Source organism: Rissa tridactyla, chromosome 2 (assembly GCF_028500815.1).
Source record: "Rissa tridactyla isolate bRisTri1 chromosome 2, bRisTri1.patW.cur.20221130, whole genome shotgun sequence".
Taxonomy (NCBI): domain Eukaryota; kingdom Metazoa; phylum Chordata; class Aves; order Charadriiformes; family Laridae; genus Rissa; species Rissa tridactyla.
This window is the reverse complement of record NC_071467.1, coordinates 37656962-37676202: the sequence shown is the minus strand read 5'-3', so window position 1 is coordinate 37676202 and position 19241 is coordinate 37656962. Positions and strand designations below refer to the sequence as shown.

The 19241-nt window shown below is 38.8% G+C and overlaps 1 protein-coding gene across 1 annotated transcript in view; it reads left to right on the top strand.

Annotated features, from left to right (window-relative positions):
* Positions 1-19241, top strand: part of PREX2 (phosphatidylinositol-3,4,5-trisphosphate dependent Rac exchange factor 2) — a 186678-nt gene that overhangs the window by 144886 nt on the left and 22551 nt on the right. Inside the window, exons 37-38 of the mRNA XM_054192997.1 lie at positions 9131-9197; positions 11254-11444. Of these exons, the coding sequence (XP_054048972.1) occupies positions 9131-9197; positions 11254-11444 (258 nt within the window). The remainder of the gene's footprint in view (positions 1-9130; positions 9198-11253; positions 11445-19241) is intronic.

The window sequence follows — 19241 nt, the reverse complement described above, 5'->3', positions numbered from 1 at the left end:
TCTAACCTCGTCAAATTGTTCGCTAATGAGAAACATGCAGTACAACCAAGTGAAAGTAATTAGGTCAGCAAAGATTTTAAAGATCTTAATTACTACTTGTGTGATAGCTCAGCAGTTGTCTTCTAATTTAGAAGAGGACCAGAAAGAACCTGCGTATCTGACTAGTACAGAGGCTGGTGTTACGTGAGCCTGTTCTGTATTCTCCTGCCTGCAGTGTTCTCCACTTTTCCCCATCATCTTCCTTTGGTACTCCTTGCTGTTTGAATAGGGGTTTTCCATCCTGAATCAGTCCTTTTGCTTTTGCAGATACCAGAGACCATTCTGCTTCAACAGCGCAGGGGTGTTTGAATCCACAACTACTACAAATGCTGATGAGAATAATGAAAACTCATAAATGCGCTGTATTTACTTGGTTGATTTAAGTAAAATCTTCAGTTGTGTAATTGTAAAAGCATAAGGGTAAACTTTAATTGTAATTTTTGAAGCATTACTGCTTTAAGAATTATTTAGTTAAAATACTTTCTGCCCTTTGAGTATGATTTTTTTATATTTGAGAAAGGTCTCTTTCCTGCAGAGTGAGATTCAGCGTGGTAGTTATTACTACGTTGCATAGAAATAAATCTTATGGTCATTACTGTGAACAAAAGATTGGTTGCAACGGAGGCCTGTCAGAATCACGGAATCACGGAATCTTCAGAGTTGGAAGGGACCTCTAGAGATCATCTAGTCCAACTCCCCTGCTAGAGCAGGATTGCCTAAAGCACGTCCCTCAGGGCTGCATCCAGGCGGGTCTTGAAAATCTCCAGAGAAGGGGACTCCACAACCTCCCTGGGCAGCCTGTTCCAGTGCTCTGTCACCCTCACGGTAAAGAAGTTTTTCCGTGTATTTGAACGGAACTTCCTATGTTCTAGCTTGTGCCCATTGCCCCTTGTCCTGTCACTGGGAACCATTGAAAAGAGCCTGGCTCCGTCCTCCTTAAACCCACCCTTTAGATACTTGTAAACATTAATCAGGTCCCCCCTCAACCTTCTCTTCTCCAGGCTAAAGAGTCCCAGCTCTTTCAGCTGGGACAGACCCTGACAGACAGGTTGGCTGAACGGCCATAATTCAGCCAGTCCTTGGATTCAATAATGACTTGAAGATAAAACATTTAGTTGGCTATTAGAACAGTTTTAATCCTCAGAGAAACGGGCTTTTGATGAGCTTCTTGCAAAAAGTAAGCTATTTTAAAAAATGGGTCTTGATGAGTGTAGGAATGACAACTTCTGTAATCTTTGTCCAAGTTGTCAGAGATATGGACTTGATGGCCCTGGCTGACACTTTCAGTCTAAAGTAGTAAGGGAGCTTGCTCTTCCAGTCTTTCACTCTGATTATTTAACATTTTATCACATTAGTCTTTTTTTTTTTTTCTGAGAATTTTTTCTGAGAAAAAATTCGCACCCTCCTGTGACATTCTATTAAAACGCAATTTTCTACAGGTGCTCCTGGTTAGCTTCTTGGTCAGAAAAGTCCAGCCACATCTGCTCTTTAAGAGTGTTTTCCTGGATGTGTCTGTGCACGTGAGGGCTGTATCTCGAAGGCAGAGAGGATGTTCAGGGCACAGGCCCTTCAGTGGGGTGCAGGGCTATGGCTGTACCAAGACTTCTGGGTCTCTGCAATATGCTTCACTGCACATTGTTGACTGCAAGAGCAAGCTGTGGTGGATTATAGGTGCCAAAAACTGCACATCAATACACTTGTTTGGATTCCAAAACTGTCTATGCAGATAATTTTTAGCTGATGAGAAATTAGTGAAATCACTGGCTTTTAGATCTGTAAGCTTTTTTAATGCTTCTTCAGCACCTGTGCTTGCATTTAGATATCTAAACACCTTTAAAATTTGGTTACTGATGTTATGGTGGCTTGGATTGGGAATATTCAGAGGGAAATAAGCAAAGTAATAGATGAAGGTGAGGTTAGGAGAGCTCTACTTTCACATAACTTTTCTTTTATCCCCAGCATGGCACTTTCTTGTGACACCCCTGACTATATAATGACCCATTTCTTCACTCCAAAGATAGGATCATGCTGTGGGAAAGACAGCTGAGGATTGCTGTCCGTCCCCGCCACTGGTGTGGGTGCTAATTACCACTGTATAGTAATTAACTTGCCTGTGCATCAGTAGACAAAGAAAGTCTGGAAAAAATGTTCCTTCCTGCCTACCATTCTGTGTGATTTGGAACTATTCTTTGAAGTCAGCTGTGTCCAAGGTTATTGGCAGCTACTTTTGTAGCCTGTTGTACAACCGTAATAGAAGAAAAATTAAAGCAAGCAGTAAAGGGAAAAGGCCATTTTTTGTGGTGGTTTTTTTTTTCCCCCCCCTATGTTGCTGCTTTCTTGGGTATCATTTTAGGAGGTAAATGCAAGTCTGTTACGCTAAGGAAGCAATTATAATCAGTGAATCTAATGACAAATGATTTAGCTAACTACCCTCATTACATTGAACATTTGATTACGCTGACTGTAATATTTGTCATTTTAAAGTGTTTCATTTACAATGTAACTTCAAACAGTTTCTCTGTCTGAAGCCCTCTGTATTTATTTTATGGTATAAGTAGTCCTCCACAGAATGATGGCAAATTTAATTTAATTCTTTATTCAGGTATGTTGTTGGGTTTGCTTGTTTCCTTTCATTTTTAAAAAAAACAAGAAAAGGAAACTATTTCAGTCTCTAGGATTTATGCAAGCGTGGAACAAAATCTGTCTGAGGAATATAACATCTTTTTTATTTATACACGCATGTATATGCGCACAGCAGCCTCTCAAGCTGCAGGCTTCTTGGCAGGCTGATGTTTTCCATATCCTGTATAATTTAGTCAAAGCAGAAAATAGATGTGATGGCACTCATGGCTTCAGGCTGAACTAAAATTCTCTAATAGTTGCTTTGGTATAAACGAGATACAATGACATAAAGGACATATCCACTTAGGGATAGTTAATTACCTATGAAAGAAAGAGCTCGTCTGTCTCTGGAACAAACTGATGGGTCCTCAAGATAATACCTGTGTTATCACAAAGACCAGATCTTATGTCAATTCCTGTAATAAATGCATTAAAATCCACCTCAAAACCAGCAGGTTCCTTCCCTCGCTGTTTCCAGTGGAAAGCTTTTCCAAACCAAATTTCTCGTGTGGTTAAGAAGCTTATGCTGTTCTGCCTTGTGCCGCTGTTGTCCTGTGATTTTAGTCTTGCTCTCCTTTCCCTCATGTCTAGCCACTTTAGAGAGTGACATGTTAATGAGCAACATTAACGGTTTTTGTCATTGCCATCAAATTCAGAAAAGAGTAACCCAAGGAGAACTGTAGGTTTCAGAGAGTAATTCTGTGAAAATACTTTCTTTTCAGTGCAGCAGGATATTTATAAAGCAGGTGAAAACTGTTTTCCTATTTTCAACGCTAGGTATTTGATACATTGCTTTGTGTTTAAAAAAGCAACAGTAAAACTGGACTGCAATACTACGTACACAAATGTATCATGTAGTTTATATGACTATAACAATTGGAAATCTAATGCCTCTTAGATTTTTAAAATTTGGTTCCAAATGAACTAGATAATTGTGGCTGAACTCTCTCTAAATGCAAAATCTTTATGAAGGAGAGATTGAATATTAAGCATTCACTCTGAAGGACGTAACAAGGAAATAATAACTAAATTTGTCTCCTGATGAACTTAATGAGAAGCATTTTAGGTAGAACAGAAATTAAGATTCATTGCATCTAAGTGAAGCAAGACCAGAGAGGGAATAGAGAGATCCTGGACAAAGTAAATTAAATTTGTCTAGCTGGTCTAAAAGATATTGCCAGCTGGCTCGAATTTAGCTTGTATTTTTTTCTCTTCCAGTGCTATGCTCTTTCTGTGAGTGTTAAATTCATCGTTTCTTTAGACTTTTGACGAAGTATCATCAGTATTTATTATAGGTAGTGTTCTGAAATTGAAAAATTACGTGTCTTGATAGATTATATATACCGAGTCTTTGCTCACTGAGGTGGACACCTGCTTCATTTTGCTTTCTTTATCCTCTGCAAACTTGGAGAACGTGCGTCAGCAGTGATCAGAGGTGGAGACATTTCTTTCGCTGCTGGTCCCTGACAGGAATCCAGCCCAAGCCTGCAGCTTGTACAGCTCGTAGCTGGAGTAGAAACCCTGACCACCCAATGACTATTTGGCATGTTGTCTTTTTTTTTTTTTTTAACACTGTATTCCATGTCTGGAATATCAAGAGCCTAAAAGGAGACATCTACTGTCTGAAAGGCAAATGTGGAAGCAATTAGTTAGTACTAATGGGTTCAGTGTGGATTTGGCTTTTTGGATAATGATGGGAGAAGTAGGAGGGCAGCTGTAATTGGTCTGTGGGCCAAGAACTTCCCTTTCACATCACAAATAGGATATTTCAAGTCATCTTGGAAGTAGGTGGAGATGCTGGAGATGAGATTCCTGGAAAAACAGGGGTTAAAATGTAGCATGTGAAAAGTGGGCAGTGTTACATGGTATTTTTTTCCCTTTTTTTTTTTTTTCATCCATGCCTTTCTGTCCTCACGTTTCTATGGTCCCCTGCTTGTGTGTTTATAACAAGAGTAAGGCTGTGATGTGCCTGCTGGTTTGCGCCTCAGATACTTGTATTCATCCTAACACCAATTTCTCAATGTGCCCTCTTCACAGACTGGAGAGAGTTTAAATTGGTGGGAGACCAGTAGTTTAGCCAGGTGCTGCAGGCTTGCAAGAACATGAGGAGCACTCTGAAGAATCATTCCCCCAGTTTAAGAGCCCAGTCTTAGGAATTCAGTTTTACAGTGTTGAAAGTCTGTGTCCCAGGTATGCTCCCAGTCTATTTCACTAAAGCAGACAGTTGACAAGAAACCCCCTAAGTTTCAGGTCTTGAAATTTTCTTAACACCCCTCCCCACTTGTAGGTATTACTGTGCATAACTGAATCTAATTATTCTCCACTTTTCTCTGTGTATTGTGCTCGTCTTACCTTACAGTCCTCAGTTCTGTTTGCTTAAACTTATAGTAGAGATCGTCAAAAGCTGATTTGTCACTTTGTGCATGGAGTAAGCCAGGAATTGTAAATCATTTAGGTTGGAAAAGACCCTTAAGATCATTGAGTTCAACTGTTAACCTAGCACTGCCAAGTCTACCACTAAGCCATGTCCCTAAGTGCCACATCTACACGACTTTTAAAGACCTCCAGGGATGGTGACTCAACCACTTCCCTGGACAGCCTGTTTCAATGCTTGATAACCCTTTCGGTGAAGAAATTTTGCCTAATATCCAATCTAAACCTCCTCTGGTGCTACTTGAGGCCGTTTCTTCTGATCCTATTGCTTGTCACTTGGGAGAAAAGACTGACCCCCACCTTGCTACAACCTCCTTTCAGGAGTTGACCATACTTATCTACATGATCTTGTGACCAAAGGATTGAAAAATCAAGTAGAATTAAAATACATTTCCATCCTTCTGTTGAAGGCAGTATGAATTTATTTATATGTATAGCACATTGATGAAGAAAATATAAAAGACTAAATTCTTCTTTGCTATAACATCAAAGCAAAGTCTTCCTAGAGCAACTTGCCTTTATTGAATGCCATAACCCAATTACCTGTCCTCCCACCCTCAGCCACTCCAATCACTTCTTTACTATCCTTGTATTTCAAAGAAAAGATGATCAGCATCTAGGATAACCCTGTGGACTTCCTGGAACAACAAGCTAAGAGTAAGATTAGAAACTTGGCTTTCCTTGAATTATTTGCATGTACAAAGTTACTCAGGAACATGCGTCTCTACAGGTTTGGAGGCTCCTTAGGGTTCAATTTTCAATATTTCAAATTTTCAGGATTTTACATGTTCAGGTCAATTTTGGAGGGTACCCTGTAAAATGCTTCACTAAGAAAACATCAATGCTTCTGCATCTCCCTTGTACTCAAGTTCTGGGAAAACATTAATCTCGTGGTAGATTTTTCTTTTTGTACCCTAAGATGTTTGTTACCAGTGCAAGTTTTCCTTGAGATGCTTGTCTAAATGTTTGACATTTTTACATAGGGGATATCTTACAATAGTGGAACACAGCAATAACCCCCTGTAGTTTTAATGCCTATTGGATTTTTCTACCTTTTCTTAAAGAGCAGCTTTTCTGCTACAGTTTAGAGAAATTGAAAGACCTTTAGAAGCAGAACCAGCATCACATTTACAGACAAAGAACTATGATTTCATTCTTGTGCATTTCAAATGGATTAGAAAATATTGTCTATATTGGGCACCATGCCAAGATTGCCATTAACTTTTCCCATAAAATATGATTAAGGACCTTAACAAGCATTTAGTAATTAAGTGAAGTGCTTTGGAAATTTATATGCTGTCCACAGTTTGTCATGTTCTGTAAAATACTGAAGACACTTTTTATGAAAAGCAATAAAAATAAAGCACTTGAGAAACATCTGGGAGTGTTATCTGATTGTGGGGGGGGAAGTAGTTTCATTTGTAACAGGATATTTTGATGTTTAAAATTAATGTTGTGTATGGCTGATTTTTGTTTGTTCTTTAGGTTAATGAATAATTGACTGAATTAATGGAGTAATTCCTATAATTGTATAGCCCATTCTAGAGTCCATGTTGCTTCATTTTGTACCCCGAGTTGATTATTTTCTGTGTACTCCATTAATGTGTGTACTGTTCTATATTTGGTTTCTGGTTTCATTTAATGCAGCCGAATTTGCGGAAATAACAGTCCAAAGAGAAAGGAGTGCTGAACAGACTCTGAATGAAGCAGATTTTCCTGTAGCATGGCAGGAAAAAAACAATAAAAGCTTTCAGTCTGATAATGTTCAGTGGATGGCAGGGTGATGCTTTGTTTTTTAGCTTTGCTAACAAAGAAAAAGGTTGGTCTGTTGCTGCCGAGGTAGCTTTTATGCGCTGTGGCCACTCAAAGTGATTTATGAGTAATTTTCTCTGCAAACCTCTTTTCCTTCCAATAGTCTCCAGCTTCCTTTGACTCAGAGTACATTCTGGATCGTGCAACAGGCTTAATGGAGTAACAGAACTAGATTAGCTTTACTGTGCTTTCCGAGGGGATTAATTCAAACCTTAAGTTTGGGAGAAGATGCTTTTCCAAACTGCAAAGCTATGGGAAGCAAAATCTACTTAGAGTTAAAGGTGGATGGATTTTTTTATCAGCTCAGTTATTCCAGATTATTGAAGAATAAGAGGCTATTCAAATCTGCAGTCTGCACCCCTGCCCTTCAACTACGTAACAATGAGAATAACTTCACTCATGGATAAAATCATAAAAAAAGGGAGAGAGCAGTTTGTACCCGTGTATGTTATATGAATGAATGTTTTCATGACTGGAGGATCCAGGTGATCCTGTCATTTTACAGCTAGGATGCAAGGATGCATTCTTTTCAGTGTTTATTTTCGTATTTTATTGCCACTGAGATTTAGTTCCCACACTCCATAGTTCCAGCCTGGGTCGTGGCTCAGCTGTGACCTTCAGTAAGGTCTGCTCCTTGCACACAGGCGGTGGAGCTGGGTCGTAGTGATGCCTTGAGGTTTCCTCTGGAGAAACTGGTTGGTTGTTGGTTTGTTTGGGGTTTTTTGGGTTGTGGGGTTTTTGTTGTATTTTTTTTTTTCCCCTACGCGTTCTCTAGTTGAGTGGGATTTTTCTTGTTTTGTTTTATTTCAGCCTTGGCCAGAACTGCTGCAGTTAGCTGTTGCCTGGTTCTCACTGAATGCCTCACTCAGGCAGGAAAGCCTACCAGGTGTTTCTATTTTTAGCTGCCCCAGCAGGTTTTTGGAGCTTTTCAAGCAGCAGAATGAGTTTTGTTATCAGAGAATCACAGAAGGGTTTGGGTTGGAAGGGACCTTTAAAATGATCCGATTCAACCCCCCTGCCATGGGCAGGGACAATAATTTATTATTTTTTTTCTTAAGCGATGCTGCAGAGGCAGAGAAACTGATCTTATCACAGAGATATGTAAGATATTTCCTCTGCCTGTGAGATGTTTTATGATAGCTCATCTGTAGTAAGCAATTAATTTACTTAGAAGGTAGAAAGAAAAAAAAAAAATTCCTTTAGGGTTCCTGAGTTGAAAGAGACAGGAGAAGAGCTCCGTGCTTCCTGTGTGCTCTTTGCTAAAACTCTTCCTCTCTGGTGTTGAATAAGGGAAATTTTCCTGGGTTAAGAGAGAAGGGATAGCATAGAAGCCCTCCTTTGTGCCACGCAGAAATTAGCCAACCTTTGTCTTTGAAAACAACACATGTTGCATTTCTCCGTTTTATAGGAACTTTTTCTAGTACTATTCATTGATAATCGAAAGGGTATAAAAGGAGCTGGGAGAATGTGGGTTGATGAGCTTTAGTACACAATAGATAATTGTGATACAGTAAGTATGCTTTCTCTATCACATTTGTGTTCTGCAGGCAAATTTCAGTTTACTTTGGCTTTTCCTTTCATGCACTAATTTATTTTCAAAGAAGTGTGTACAAAGAAGTTGTAAAGAAAGGCAGTTTGTTTTTTATTTGCACACACATGCATGAGCACACACATTGCAAATGCCATTTTTCTTGTATGATGCATATTTGCCCCTTGTAGCATTTTTGCGTGGTGGTTTCTTCGTATATTGTGAGCTTGTGTATGTTTCCTGTGTCAGTGCTGTGCTTCATGTTTGGGATTCTGGCTTTACATTATTGCAGTTACATACAGCTAATATAAAAAAGCTTGTAGCGCGTGAGACTCAGGCACTGTTCAAATGCCAAGTTTCCCAAAGTCACTATTAACATCTAGACTGTTGCCACAAACCTTTTCATGGATAGCTTTGGTGAAAATCATTTTCAGGTCTAGTTTTTCTACTAACTAGACATTAAAATTTTGCACTGTACTGTCAAAGGGCAGAGGGACAGTTTTTGTCTCCGGAACGAAAGATGTTCCTTATTACTTTAAAAGAAAGTGTGATAGTGCCTATTTACCCATGTATTGTTCCTTGATCCTCTCTTAGCATGAAGTTCGGGGGGAAAAAAAAAAAAATTCCAACTTTAGGATGATGTCTAAGAATAGTCACATATATTCCATTTTTGCCTTATTCTGTTTATTCTTTCAGGGCATTCTACCTGGACAAATCAAACCTGCCTCCAAATTCAACATCTAAAGCGGCTTATATAGATAAGGTAAATAAAAATGTTAAGTACCTAATTAAACTTTGCATGTTACACATTGTGTTATTGTAATCCTTTCCTGAGCCTTTCTTAATTCCATTGAAAAAAAATGAATTATTTAAAGCTGGGGTGGGAGGCAGGGAAAGGAGGAGCTCTCTTGCAGCATTTTGTCTCACCTGGGTTTTAGGGGTACGTGGTGCCATCTGGTTCTGTATCAAAAGGTGTGGCTTGAGGGGCATCACTGTATTTGAGAGGGGGAACCGTAGCTTTCCTTTTTCACCGTGCTGTCAGAGCAATGCAATTGCTCCAGGAGCACGTTGGCAGTGGAAGTGTAGGGCGAAGGGAGAGCAGGTGCAGGCGGAAGTTCTTTGTTCTGAAAACTGGAAGCGCTGTTCCAAATTAAATACTCCTTCAGCATCCTGCTCAGAAGGCTTTCTTCTGAACCTCCTCATTTAGGCTTTCTTCAAATGCCTTCATCTGTCTTTAAACCTCCGTGACTGAGAGATCCCAGGGGCTATGAAAATTCATTTAATGCTCTCTCCCATTGTTGGAGAGTTAATGCCCATATTGCAGCCCAGTAGAGGGGAAAAAAGAAGTTCCTATGGTCTTGCCTACACTGCCTTCAGAAGTGATCGAGCTACTGTGCCTTGAGAAATACAGCGATCACCAGCTGAGCACTATGACAGACTAAAATTTTATGTCAGTATCATCCAGCGTGTGTGTTAACAGACTGATAGTTCCTCTTTCTTGGATCCATGCTGGACTGCACGTGAGGGAGGAGGACATGTGCCTGTGCCTCTCCTTCCTTGGTGAGTCCACAACGGAACTTTCTAAGCAGTCACAGGGGCAGCAGAAGACATTTAGCTCTAGGTGAAGTGCTTGTTACCCCTAAACCTGTTCCCTGTCTATTTCAGGGAAAAGTTCAAGGGCAAGATAAAAGCATATCATAATCCAGATCTGACCAAGGGATGCTAGGTTAAGCTCATGCATTTATTTGCAATTGGAGCCAGCTAAGAGTGCGTGATCTGTTTGTGTGTGCCTTTTGCTCTGCTCTCCATAGCTCTGCACTAGTAAATGGCACCAGCTAGAATCAACTTAAATGGATGCAAGTTAAACCAATAGGACCTAAACAAAGTTAAATCTGTTTGTGCCCAGGTTTAAATATGCTGGATGTTATAATTGATTTACTTGACCTCTATGCTTTCCAATGAAGTAAGCTTCATATAGGAGCAAGTGAGGCTGCCATTTCCCTAATTGCCCTTTAGGGAATGAACCTGTCTTTCAAAAGATTTATTCTTTCAGTAGCGAGGGGTTTTGCTGGAATCTTTAAGTGTTTCTGGAATAACGAGAATGGGGAATTTGGAGTTATGAGGTCTGCAAAACTGTCTTGTGAATGTCTCCTTTACACTAAGCACCATGAGATGATGTTTATCATTGCTAGACCACTCTTGGAAGTCCCTCTTTGAAAGCAGCCTTCCACTTGAAGCTGCCTTCTTTACTGGGCAGTTCATTTATTTTCTGTACGATAATGCTGAGATTATTTTAAGTCACGCTACAAAGTTAACTGTTCTTGTTTTGTAGTATGTTTTTGTCACTTCTGTTCACTTTTCTTTTTCCATGTTGTTAGTCAGGATTAGGAACTAGACATTTGCATAAATAAAGGACAGTGTTGTCTTAATGATAAGCTGATTTTCTCAGCAAGTCAATTAACCAGTCTTGGCATCCCTCCTGTATACGCGTACAGTTCTAGGTTGCCTCTTCATGGCTTCCCTTCTTTGCCAGTACCATTAATGGGAATGGCACTGATGGGTCTATTCAGTCTATTGAAGTGAAAAACACTTCTGTAGACAGGACTGGGAAGGAAACAGTCAGTGATGGTAAGAATTCAAAAGTTTGAAAAAGTTGTCATAGGTCATGTAACGGAAGACTGTGTGCTCTGTATTTATGTTGTGGAAGTTGGCTTCGGCTTTCTCCACCAGCCCTGCTGCTCCATCTGCTCTAAAAGAGCATTTCGTGTGCTCCCAGTAGCAAATATTTAAATATCTCACTCTCTCTTCCTCTCTTGCAGCTGATGAGGCCTCTCAATTGCTTGGATGAACTTTACCGACTGATCGGGTCCTTTATCCGATCCAAGCGCACTGCTGCCTGCGCGTACACTGCGTGCAGTGCTTCCGGAGTTGGATTGCTTTCAGTGTCTTCCGAACTCTGTAGCAGGCTTGGAGCTTGTCACATCATTATGTGCAACAGTGGAGTTCACCGGTATGACAATTTCTTTTCCTCCCTTTGTTTCAGTCAGTCACTCAGTCATTGCAGGTTGGAGACTGCTGCTTTTTATTTATAGAGAGGTCTAACACTAAATATCTAACATCTTAGACTAAATATCTAACACACTTGAAAGATCTGTGGTGAAATTCTAGAATCGTATTTGCAGTGATCGACAGAAATGAGCAGTACGATTTTAGTCTGTGCACTTGTAATGGATTGTTCCTCATTCCAGTCAGAAAAAGGCAGAAATCTTAATTGCTAAAGCAGAAAAAGGAAGGTTTCCTAGGTGAATAACACATACTATATTAAACTCTTAATACAGGCAAGAAATGCTGAAATTTTTATTTGCTTTGTAAGCTGGGGGGAATTGTAGTAGAGCTTGTTTCAAGGAAAAAAACAAAACAGAAGAGAGGCGCATTTTTGCAGGTGTGCCTTAGGATGACCAGAAGTTCAGCCTGCAGAACAGTTGCTGTCATTAATACAGTAGCAAAAAATGAACTGAGCTATAATCAACCAATCTTTGTCATCAACACTAAGAGATTTCAACAGACATATGTAGGTATGACGATAGCGTCATTATAGAGCTCTCTAGTACGTAATGATATTAATCAAAGGCAGAAATATGTTTACGTTCTAGCTGGCCAGATTACAACATTTCTGTACATTATACCAAAAAAGCAAAGAATACATTTGTAGAGGGGGGGGGGGAAAACCCAGCAGCCAAAAAAAAACCAAAAAACAATCTGATGCTAAATATCTGCATTTTGGTAAGAATTCCAAACTGCGAATTACAGGTAGCAATGTTAAAAATATGTTCCTTAGTTTTTGATCTATGAAAATCCTTCTTTTAAAGTGCTTTGGGGGGGAAGTAAGTGTCATAACCTTAATTGCAGCTACCAGGCATGAAAACCAGGAAAAGCTCCGTATGTAGCCAACACAATTAAATTGTATAAAAACAGTGCTTGCCATTTCTTTTAACAGAAGTTGCAACAGACTATTTGTATTACTTTCTATCGTTGATACAAGCGTATATAGCATGCTGTATACTGTACTTAATTTTAGGCAATAACGAAAAACCTCTGTATTATTTAACACTAGTCACTGTATCAGATAAAGGTGGAAATACTACATAGCATGGACTTTTTTTTTTTTTACAAAGCTGAAAAAGTCTACCTCTGGATTTCATTATGATTTCATGGATTAAGTTGTGAATTTGCCAGTATATTTCTGCTGAAAATTCTTATAGTTTAAGAATAAAGTCAGAGCAACTTTAATAGCCCCAATAAACTATTACGCCACAGTGTAATAGTTTATAAATTTTTTAGAATAATTTGGTGGCTTGGTATGCTTGATTCTGAACGTGATCTGTTCTTAGATGAAGATAAATTATTCGTCAAATTTCTGCTCAAAACTAGGGATAAGCCAAAGGTATAAACTATTAAATGTCTATTTAAATATATTTTAAAACCACAAAATATTAGAAAACTGATATATTGGATTTCAAGACTATATTATGAGCAGCAGGAATCGGGTTTAAATGTGATACGTGTGGGTTTCCACCTAGATGTTAAAGGATTCAAGATTGCTTATTTGTATAAAGGAAAGGCGCAAAACACTTTCATCTAAAGCGAGACTAGTTCTGCTTTACAGCGAGTCCATTTGAGCTTTTGTACAAGAGAGGGTTACTTCACTTGTGCACTCATACGGCCTTCGTGGCTACCATCTGTTCAGAGAAAGAAACATCAGCTCTTGGCATTATCAGAGACATTTTAAGATAGGCCCTCCAGGAAAAAGGAACGCATTACTTGAGATTTTATAGGTACTCAAAGAGTTTTTGCCCTGAATTTCTAAAAGTTCAGAAGAAAACTCATATATTTAGAGACTAGAATAGATTCTTGTCCTATTATTTTTTTGTAAAGTGGTAAAAGCTGAGGAAGTCTTTTTTAACAGCAGTTTCCTGAAGTTACTGTTGTGCATACAAACTGGATGGATGAAGGAGTCTTTCCTTAGAATTCAGTCATATAAAGTCACTTTGTCTGCGCTTTTCTCTTTCTGGACTCCCTGGGCCTCATCTCTGCAGTCCGGCACTAAGTAGGCTCTGCTTTTTTGGCATTCTGAAATTGTCTTTGCCCAGATAGAAAGCTTGCTTTGTTGCCAGCTACTAGGCTTGCTGGGTGAATTTTGTTCCCGACATTTCTACTGCTAAATTCTGCTGTGTTTTTGTGGACCTGCTCCCCTTGCTGATCTGTAGAGTGAAACTGTCTTGCAGCACCATGAAATCCTGTGAGGAGAACAAAAGAGGAAAGAATAAGATGCTGGATGTGATCAGGTCCTGCAGCCATAGATGCTTGTTGCCTGCAATCTTGAAGGCTTAATTCTTTTATTTGTTGGAATATTATTTAATCAGGGCAGATAATCTTGCAAAATAATGCTCTTTAAATTGTAAGTTAGTGCTTTAGAGTGCAAGCTACTGATTTTCAGTGAGAGGATATTTGTCTCTGGTTGTATTCAGCAGTGTATCTGGCCTTCTGTGTTCTTAGAAACTAAATGCTGTGAAGTGTGCTTGATTGCGATCAATTGCAGAAACTCACATCTTGTAGGCCCAGACCAAGGACTCACAACTGTTTTTAACACTGTGCTACAGATATTAAATGAGTTGAAAACTGAGATTATCTACAGATGCTACCAGGCAGGCAGATGGGGGAAAGATGTGAATTGTCCTTGCAGGTTAAACTTTGAAAATATATTCTTCACTGATTAGTCTTGCCAGCTTAAAAATGAAGAATAAACAACTCAGAGTAAGGTTCCTGTATGCTTTCTTTTTTAAAAAACCCTAATTTTAGCCCATTTTCTGTGGTTGGTCTCTAATAGGAGAGAATTTTTGAGAGTCTGTGGAAAAGTACAGGGTGCTCTGCTGATCAGCATCTTTATTTTGTTCATGGGGAGTGGGAACTGAGCAAGCCATTAAACTGTCAGAATTTAGGTATATTTAATAGACTTTAGACAAAATATATATGAACCTTCCCTCACTGAATTTATCTGTCTCTTAATGAACTGACTGGAGAGCCCTTTCTGTGTTTTCTCAACTTAAGTGTCGTGGATTGACAGGGGGCGAGGAGGTCCGCCACCCCTCCTCCTAACCAGAAACAAATCCCAGATATCTTGGGAGGGAGGTGCTGGGTGGCAGTCCAATGCAGAAGAGGCCAAGAACTATGAAACAGCAGCTTTGTCTGCTTTGACAGTGATTGCTGATCTCTGGATCAGCAGTGTCTTGGTTTCTGACTTCTCTGTGATCCATATTAAATTGCTTTTTACACTGCAGTAGGCTAAAACAGCTTGACAGAGTTCATATTTTCATCCCTATATCCAAGATAATGCTGGGGATTTTGAATTGCTGGTGATTGTTTTGCTTTGATTTTTATTACGACAATATGTTTACCAATTTACATTACAGCCTGAAATCCTATATCTATTTCAGATAGCAGTTCTTTTCAAATATATTTCCATCACCATAAAAACAAGGAAGGGGAAAAATAAGTCCCTTTACACTTCACTGTCCTAAGTGACATATGAATACTACAAAGTCTCCTCGGATTATCATAAGCAAACGTGCCTTCTTGATCAACACCAGGAACACAGCTCTAAATTAGTCCAAGAAATCAATAGTTTGCATTTCTGTTTTCCCTTTTTTATCATCCATAATTATATTTCTGCCTGCCAATCAGCTGTCACCCTGTAAACAATGCTCTGCTTTCTTTACTTGTATTCGTTCCGTTTGAAGTTGCAGTCACTCTGCACAAATGGAGGTGATGAAAGGCACTTTTAAATTTTATTGAATCATGATGCTAGCTCCTGCTCGAGGGAGAGGAATGAGACTGCACTGCACAGACATGTCCTAGCCTCTTTCCATGCCAAAATGAAATTAGGTGCAGCATCTGCAGAAGTCTATTCGGGGACCATAGGCTTTCCAGGCTCAAAGGAATCATTTAAAGCATCCAAATGAAACAAATCCCAAGTTTATTTAAAATTTTGCATTTCCTGGAGGATTGAGAGAAAAGAAGTCTTTTATAATCTTGATGAAGCCCAGAAAAAAATCCCTCGCTTATTTTCTTTTCGGAATTTTAATTTCCTCTGCAGAAAGTCTCTCCTTAGTGTTACCATCCTTCAAGCAGTGGGGTTCTGGCTGGCAGACGCTGGGCTGAATGATGAGGCAGGTTTTGCCAAGGGTTGATTATGCTGTCTCCTCTCGCTGGCACAGCTCCTGCAATCCGGCTAAACCTGCTCCATCTTCTACATAGCAAAGCAGAGTGGCACCATAAGCTGTCCGTCATGGCCAACTCCCTTTCAGTGAATCAAATGAAACAAGGTGAAAAATAGGTACTCTGACCTTATATTTTAGACATTCTATCGTAAGAATTCTTCCTTTTAGATTATTTTAGAAATTTTCTCTAGGAATTTAGTTCTGAGCTCAACGACTGTGTGCTACCAACAAAAAAAGTCTCCTTGAAGTTTTTGCAGCTGTACTCAAGCTGTTATCTTCACAATAAGAAGGCTTTCTGGGATTAATGGGACTACTTTGAGGAGGCAGGTCAGCACAGGCTGAAAAACGAATCCTTGCTCCTCTCCAGCCATCTGGTCTAAACCGTGCTTTTAGTCCTGCTACCTTCCCATTTAGTCAAGATGCCCTTCTTTTTTTAAAAGGCAATTTTGCTATGTCTGTCTACAGTTAGTGTATTTTTGTGATACCTTACTTGCTGAGGCATAAACAAACTTCTGTTTTTGTAAAATAAGTTAGGATAGTAGAGTATTTCATTCTGTGCTGGTTACTATTTGAAAACAGTTATGTAATTGCTAAATATATGAAAATTTGTCTTAAGATGATGTAAAAAAGACATTTAGCACAAATAGGTTGTTTGTACAGTGATTATTTTGTTTTGTTCTGTATTTACCTTTCATGGGCAACCTGGTACGTTTTTGCTTTGTTCATCTCTAATATGTAGGTGAAGGACTATAATCTTAGAGTTCTCTTGCATATTTAAATTCTGAGGCACTGTATTTTTTTTTTTAAAATGCAATCTGAAAATGCAGAGAAGTGCATAAAGCGCACTGAGACAGATAAGATGGATCTAACTTGTTACTAGTATGGATTTTAAGGTGTTCTTTTTTTTCTATTTGGATTCCTTTTAACATGATGGACCAGGATAGACATTTAGTAGCAGGGTTGACACACAACTCCATCACCTTGCTCTGTAGAATCATCCTGTCATGCTTCAGTTGCTGCAGCATCACCTTATCTGCAGTCCAGGTCTTTGGGAGAATCCGATTCTTCCTTACAAAAACTGCTACGTTACAAAAAACCAAACCAAAACAAAACAAAAAGAAAACCCCAAAAGATCCTCTCAAACCGTCTGACATTAAAAACTTATCCAAATCTTCTTTAAATTCTGAGGTGGAAGAGAGTTAAGTGGATAACCTGAACTGTTATAAGACAGGAAGTAAACTGCAATTTTCCAGCAGATTTACTTGTTTGTTTACATGGGAAGAAGCTTTTAATGTGAAAGACTTTCTATGCAGAACAAGAGATAATGGCTGGGGTTTCAGTTGACTTTAGATTTTTTTTGTTTGTTTTTGCAAGTATGACTGAGATTGAGCAAACAAAAGGCATGGGATACTTTGGATCTTTTGAAAATGCTGGTCTTTCATCAAAAAAAGAATATTTAATGGTGGAAGTGCCTCCTTGCAACATTTCCAGCTGATTAAAGGTGGCAAGATCTTAAAAGAAGAATGTTTCTAAAAAGATGCTCTGTGCACTGGCAGATGTACAGTGAAAAGAAGTGCTGTTTTTGTTGAGTTTTTTCATCGTTCTTTGAAAAGCTTTCTGTTTTAGAAAAGGTAGAAGTCACATTTAATTTCTAGAAACAGATTGGATGATAGTAATCTTCCAAGTAAACTACAAGAAAAAAAGCCATCATTACCTGCTGCATGTTTCATGCTTCTGGATTGAAAATTACTAATATTGCTTCTAATAAACCTGATTAAAACTATATTCGTAAACTACAAAAGAAGTCATTAACCAAGTTTAGGTCCGAAATATGGCTAATGTATACTTACCTCCCAAGGCTGATTCTCTAGTTTGATAAGTTCATGCCATCTACTTTAGCAAGTCAGAACTTTGTTGGTAGCTTGTGTTTGAAAATACCTGGTAGATCTGGGTTTGAATATCCTACCGTGGAATGGCGGATGCATGCCTGATACAGGAGTTGGGATGTATTTATTTTGAGGTTTGTGCAACTACGTAATCACAGCGGTGCCTCTCGTGAAAGAAGCCTGTGCATGCTGATGCTTAATGGATACATGGCAGAAGTCCCCTTAACCTTGGACTATCCATTTCCGTGTGGTGGTGTAATATTTTCCACACATAGTCACTTTTTGAAGCATTGTTTATGATTACTGAACCGTCATAATGGGATACATATATGTGCAGAGTAATGGCTTGCTATATTTTGGCAAAAGAAGTTTGGGACTAACCTTTAGTGGATGGGTTCAGTCCAAGGCTGACTTTAAAGTAGTGGTCTTTCCACACTGGGAACATCTCTGCTTCACAAAGGTTCATAAAGGGACAGAACCTGAGTCCTGATCTCCAGGAGAGTTTTATTGTAATTGTAAAATACAATACTGTAGCTTAAAGTATGATCTTCTTGGGCGTTTTCTCTTTAATACATATTGGCAGGCCCAGCTTTCCTCTCCCTGTGAGATGAAATTCTGTTCAGCAAAGATTCAGTATATGGGCACAGAGAATGCAAACTTCAATTTTACTTGCATTGAGACGTATTCCCACAATGAGAACAGCTTCGAAATTGTTGGGGAGTCTTCAGTTAGACCTGTCTACACTTTTTATGCTTATTTCTTAGAGTCCTGAAGATCATTTTCCCTTCTTTTTAGTTTATCATGACCTATTTTCTTATTTGGGTTTCTCATTAGAATCAATACATATTACCCAGCAATCACTATAGAGAAATACCCCCCACAATTTTTACCAAAATTGACTTACTTAGTATTAAAGTTTTTAATTGCTGCATACAGTGACATAAAAAATAGCTGCTCTATAAGCATTAATTTAAATGACAGCAGAAACAAATGAATACTTAATAGTGTAATTGGTTTAAAAGGTGGTCAAATATAGGTATGATCAGCTTATGAAATATAGAAACAAAAGTAATTAAAATAATAATGGCATTAAATTACCTGTTAAGTAGAAGCTTTAGATTTTAATTAGACTAAGCATATATGCATCCTTTTCGTATTTTTTTTCCTATTCACATAGCCAGAGCATAATTCATTTCAACATCTCTGACGGTGGTAACTACGAAACCAATTTGTTTCACCTCATCTTTTCTATTCAGGGCATTTTTCTAAGCGATGTTTTGATGCATCTTTGGATGTAGGATGGCCGGAATCCTAACTGAAACCTGAGAATGAATTGAGTCATTTAGATTCCTTTTACTCTGGTAACATAGATAGACAGTTTGCTGAGTGGCAGCTCTGTAGGTAGTGTACATGAACTCAAATTATTTTTTCTTCCAGGTGACATTAAACAAGCTGTCATGAAGTAATCCATTTCTTAGAAAATTTCAATCTGTTTTCCTCTGTTACAACTCAATTTTTCAGTGCAGATGTATGTCTATCCAGCCGATTTTACTGCCCTTTAGTAAAAATCACATCCAGTCAGAAAGAAATGGACTTTCATGGTAGAAAATGATTTAACCTCGTTTGTTCGGGATGGTCTGATCC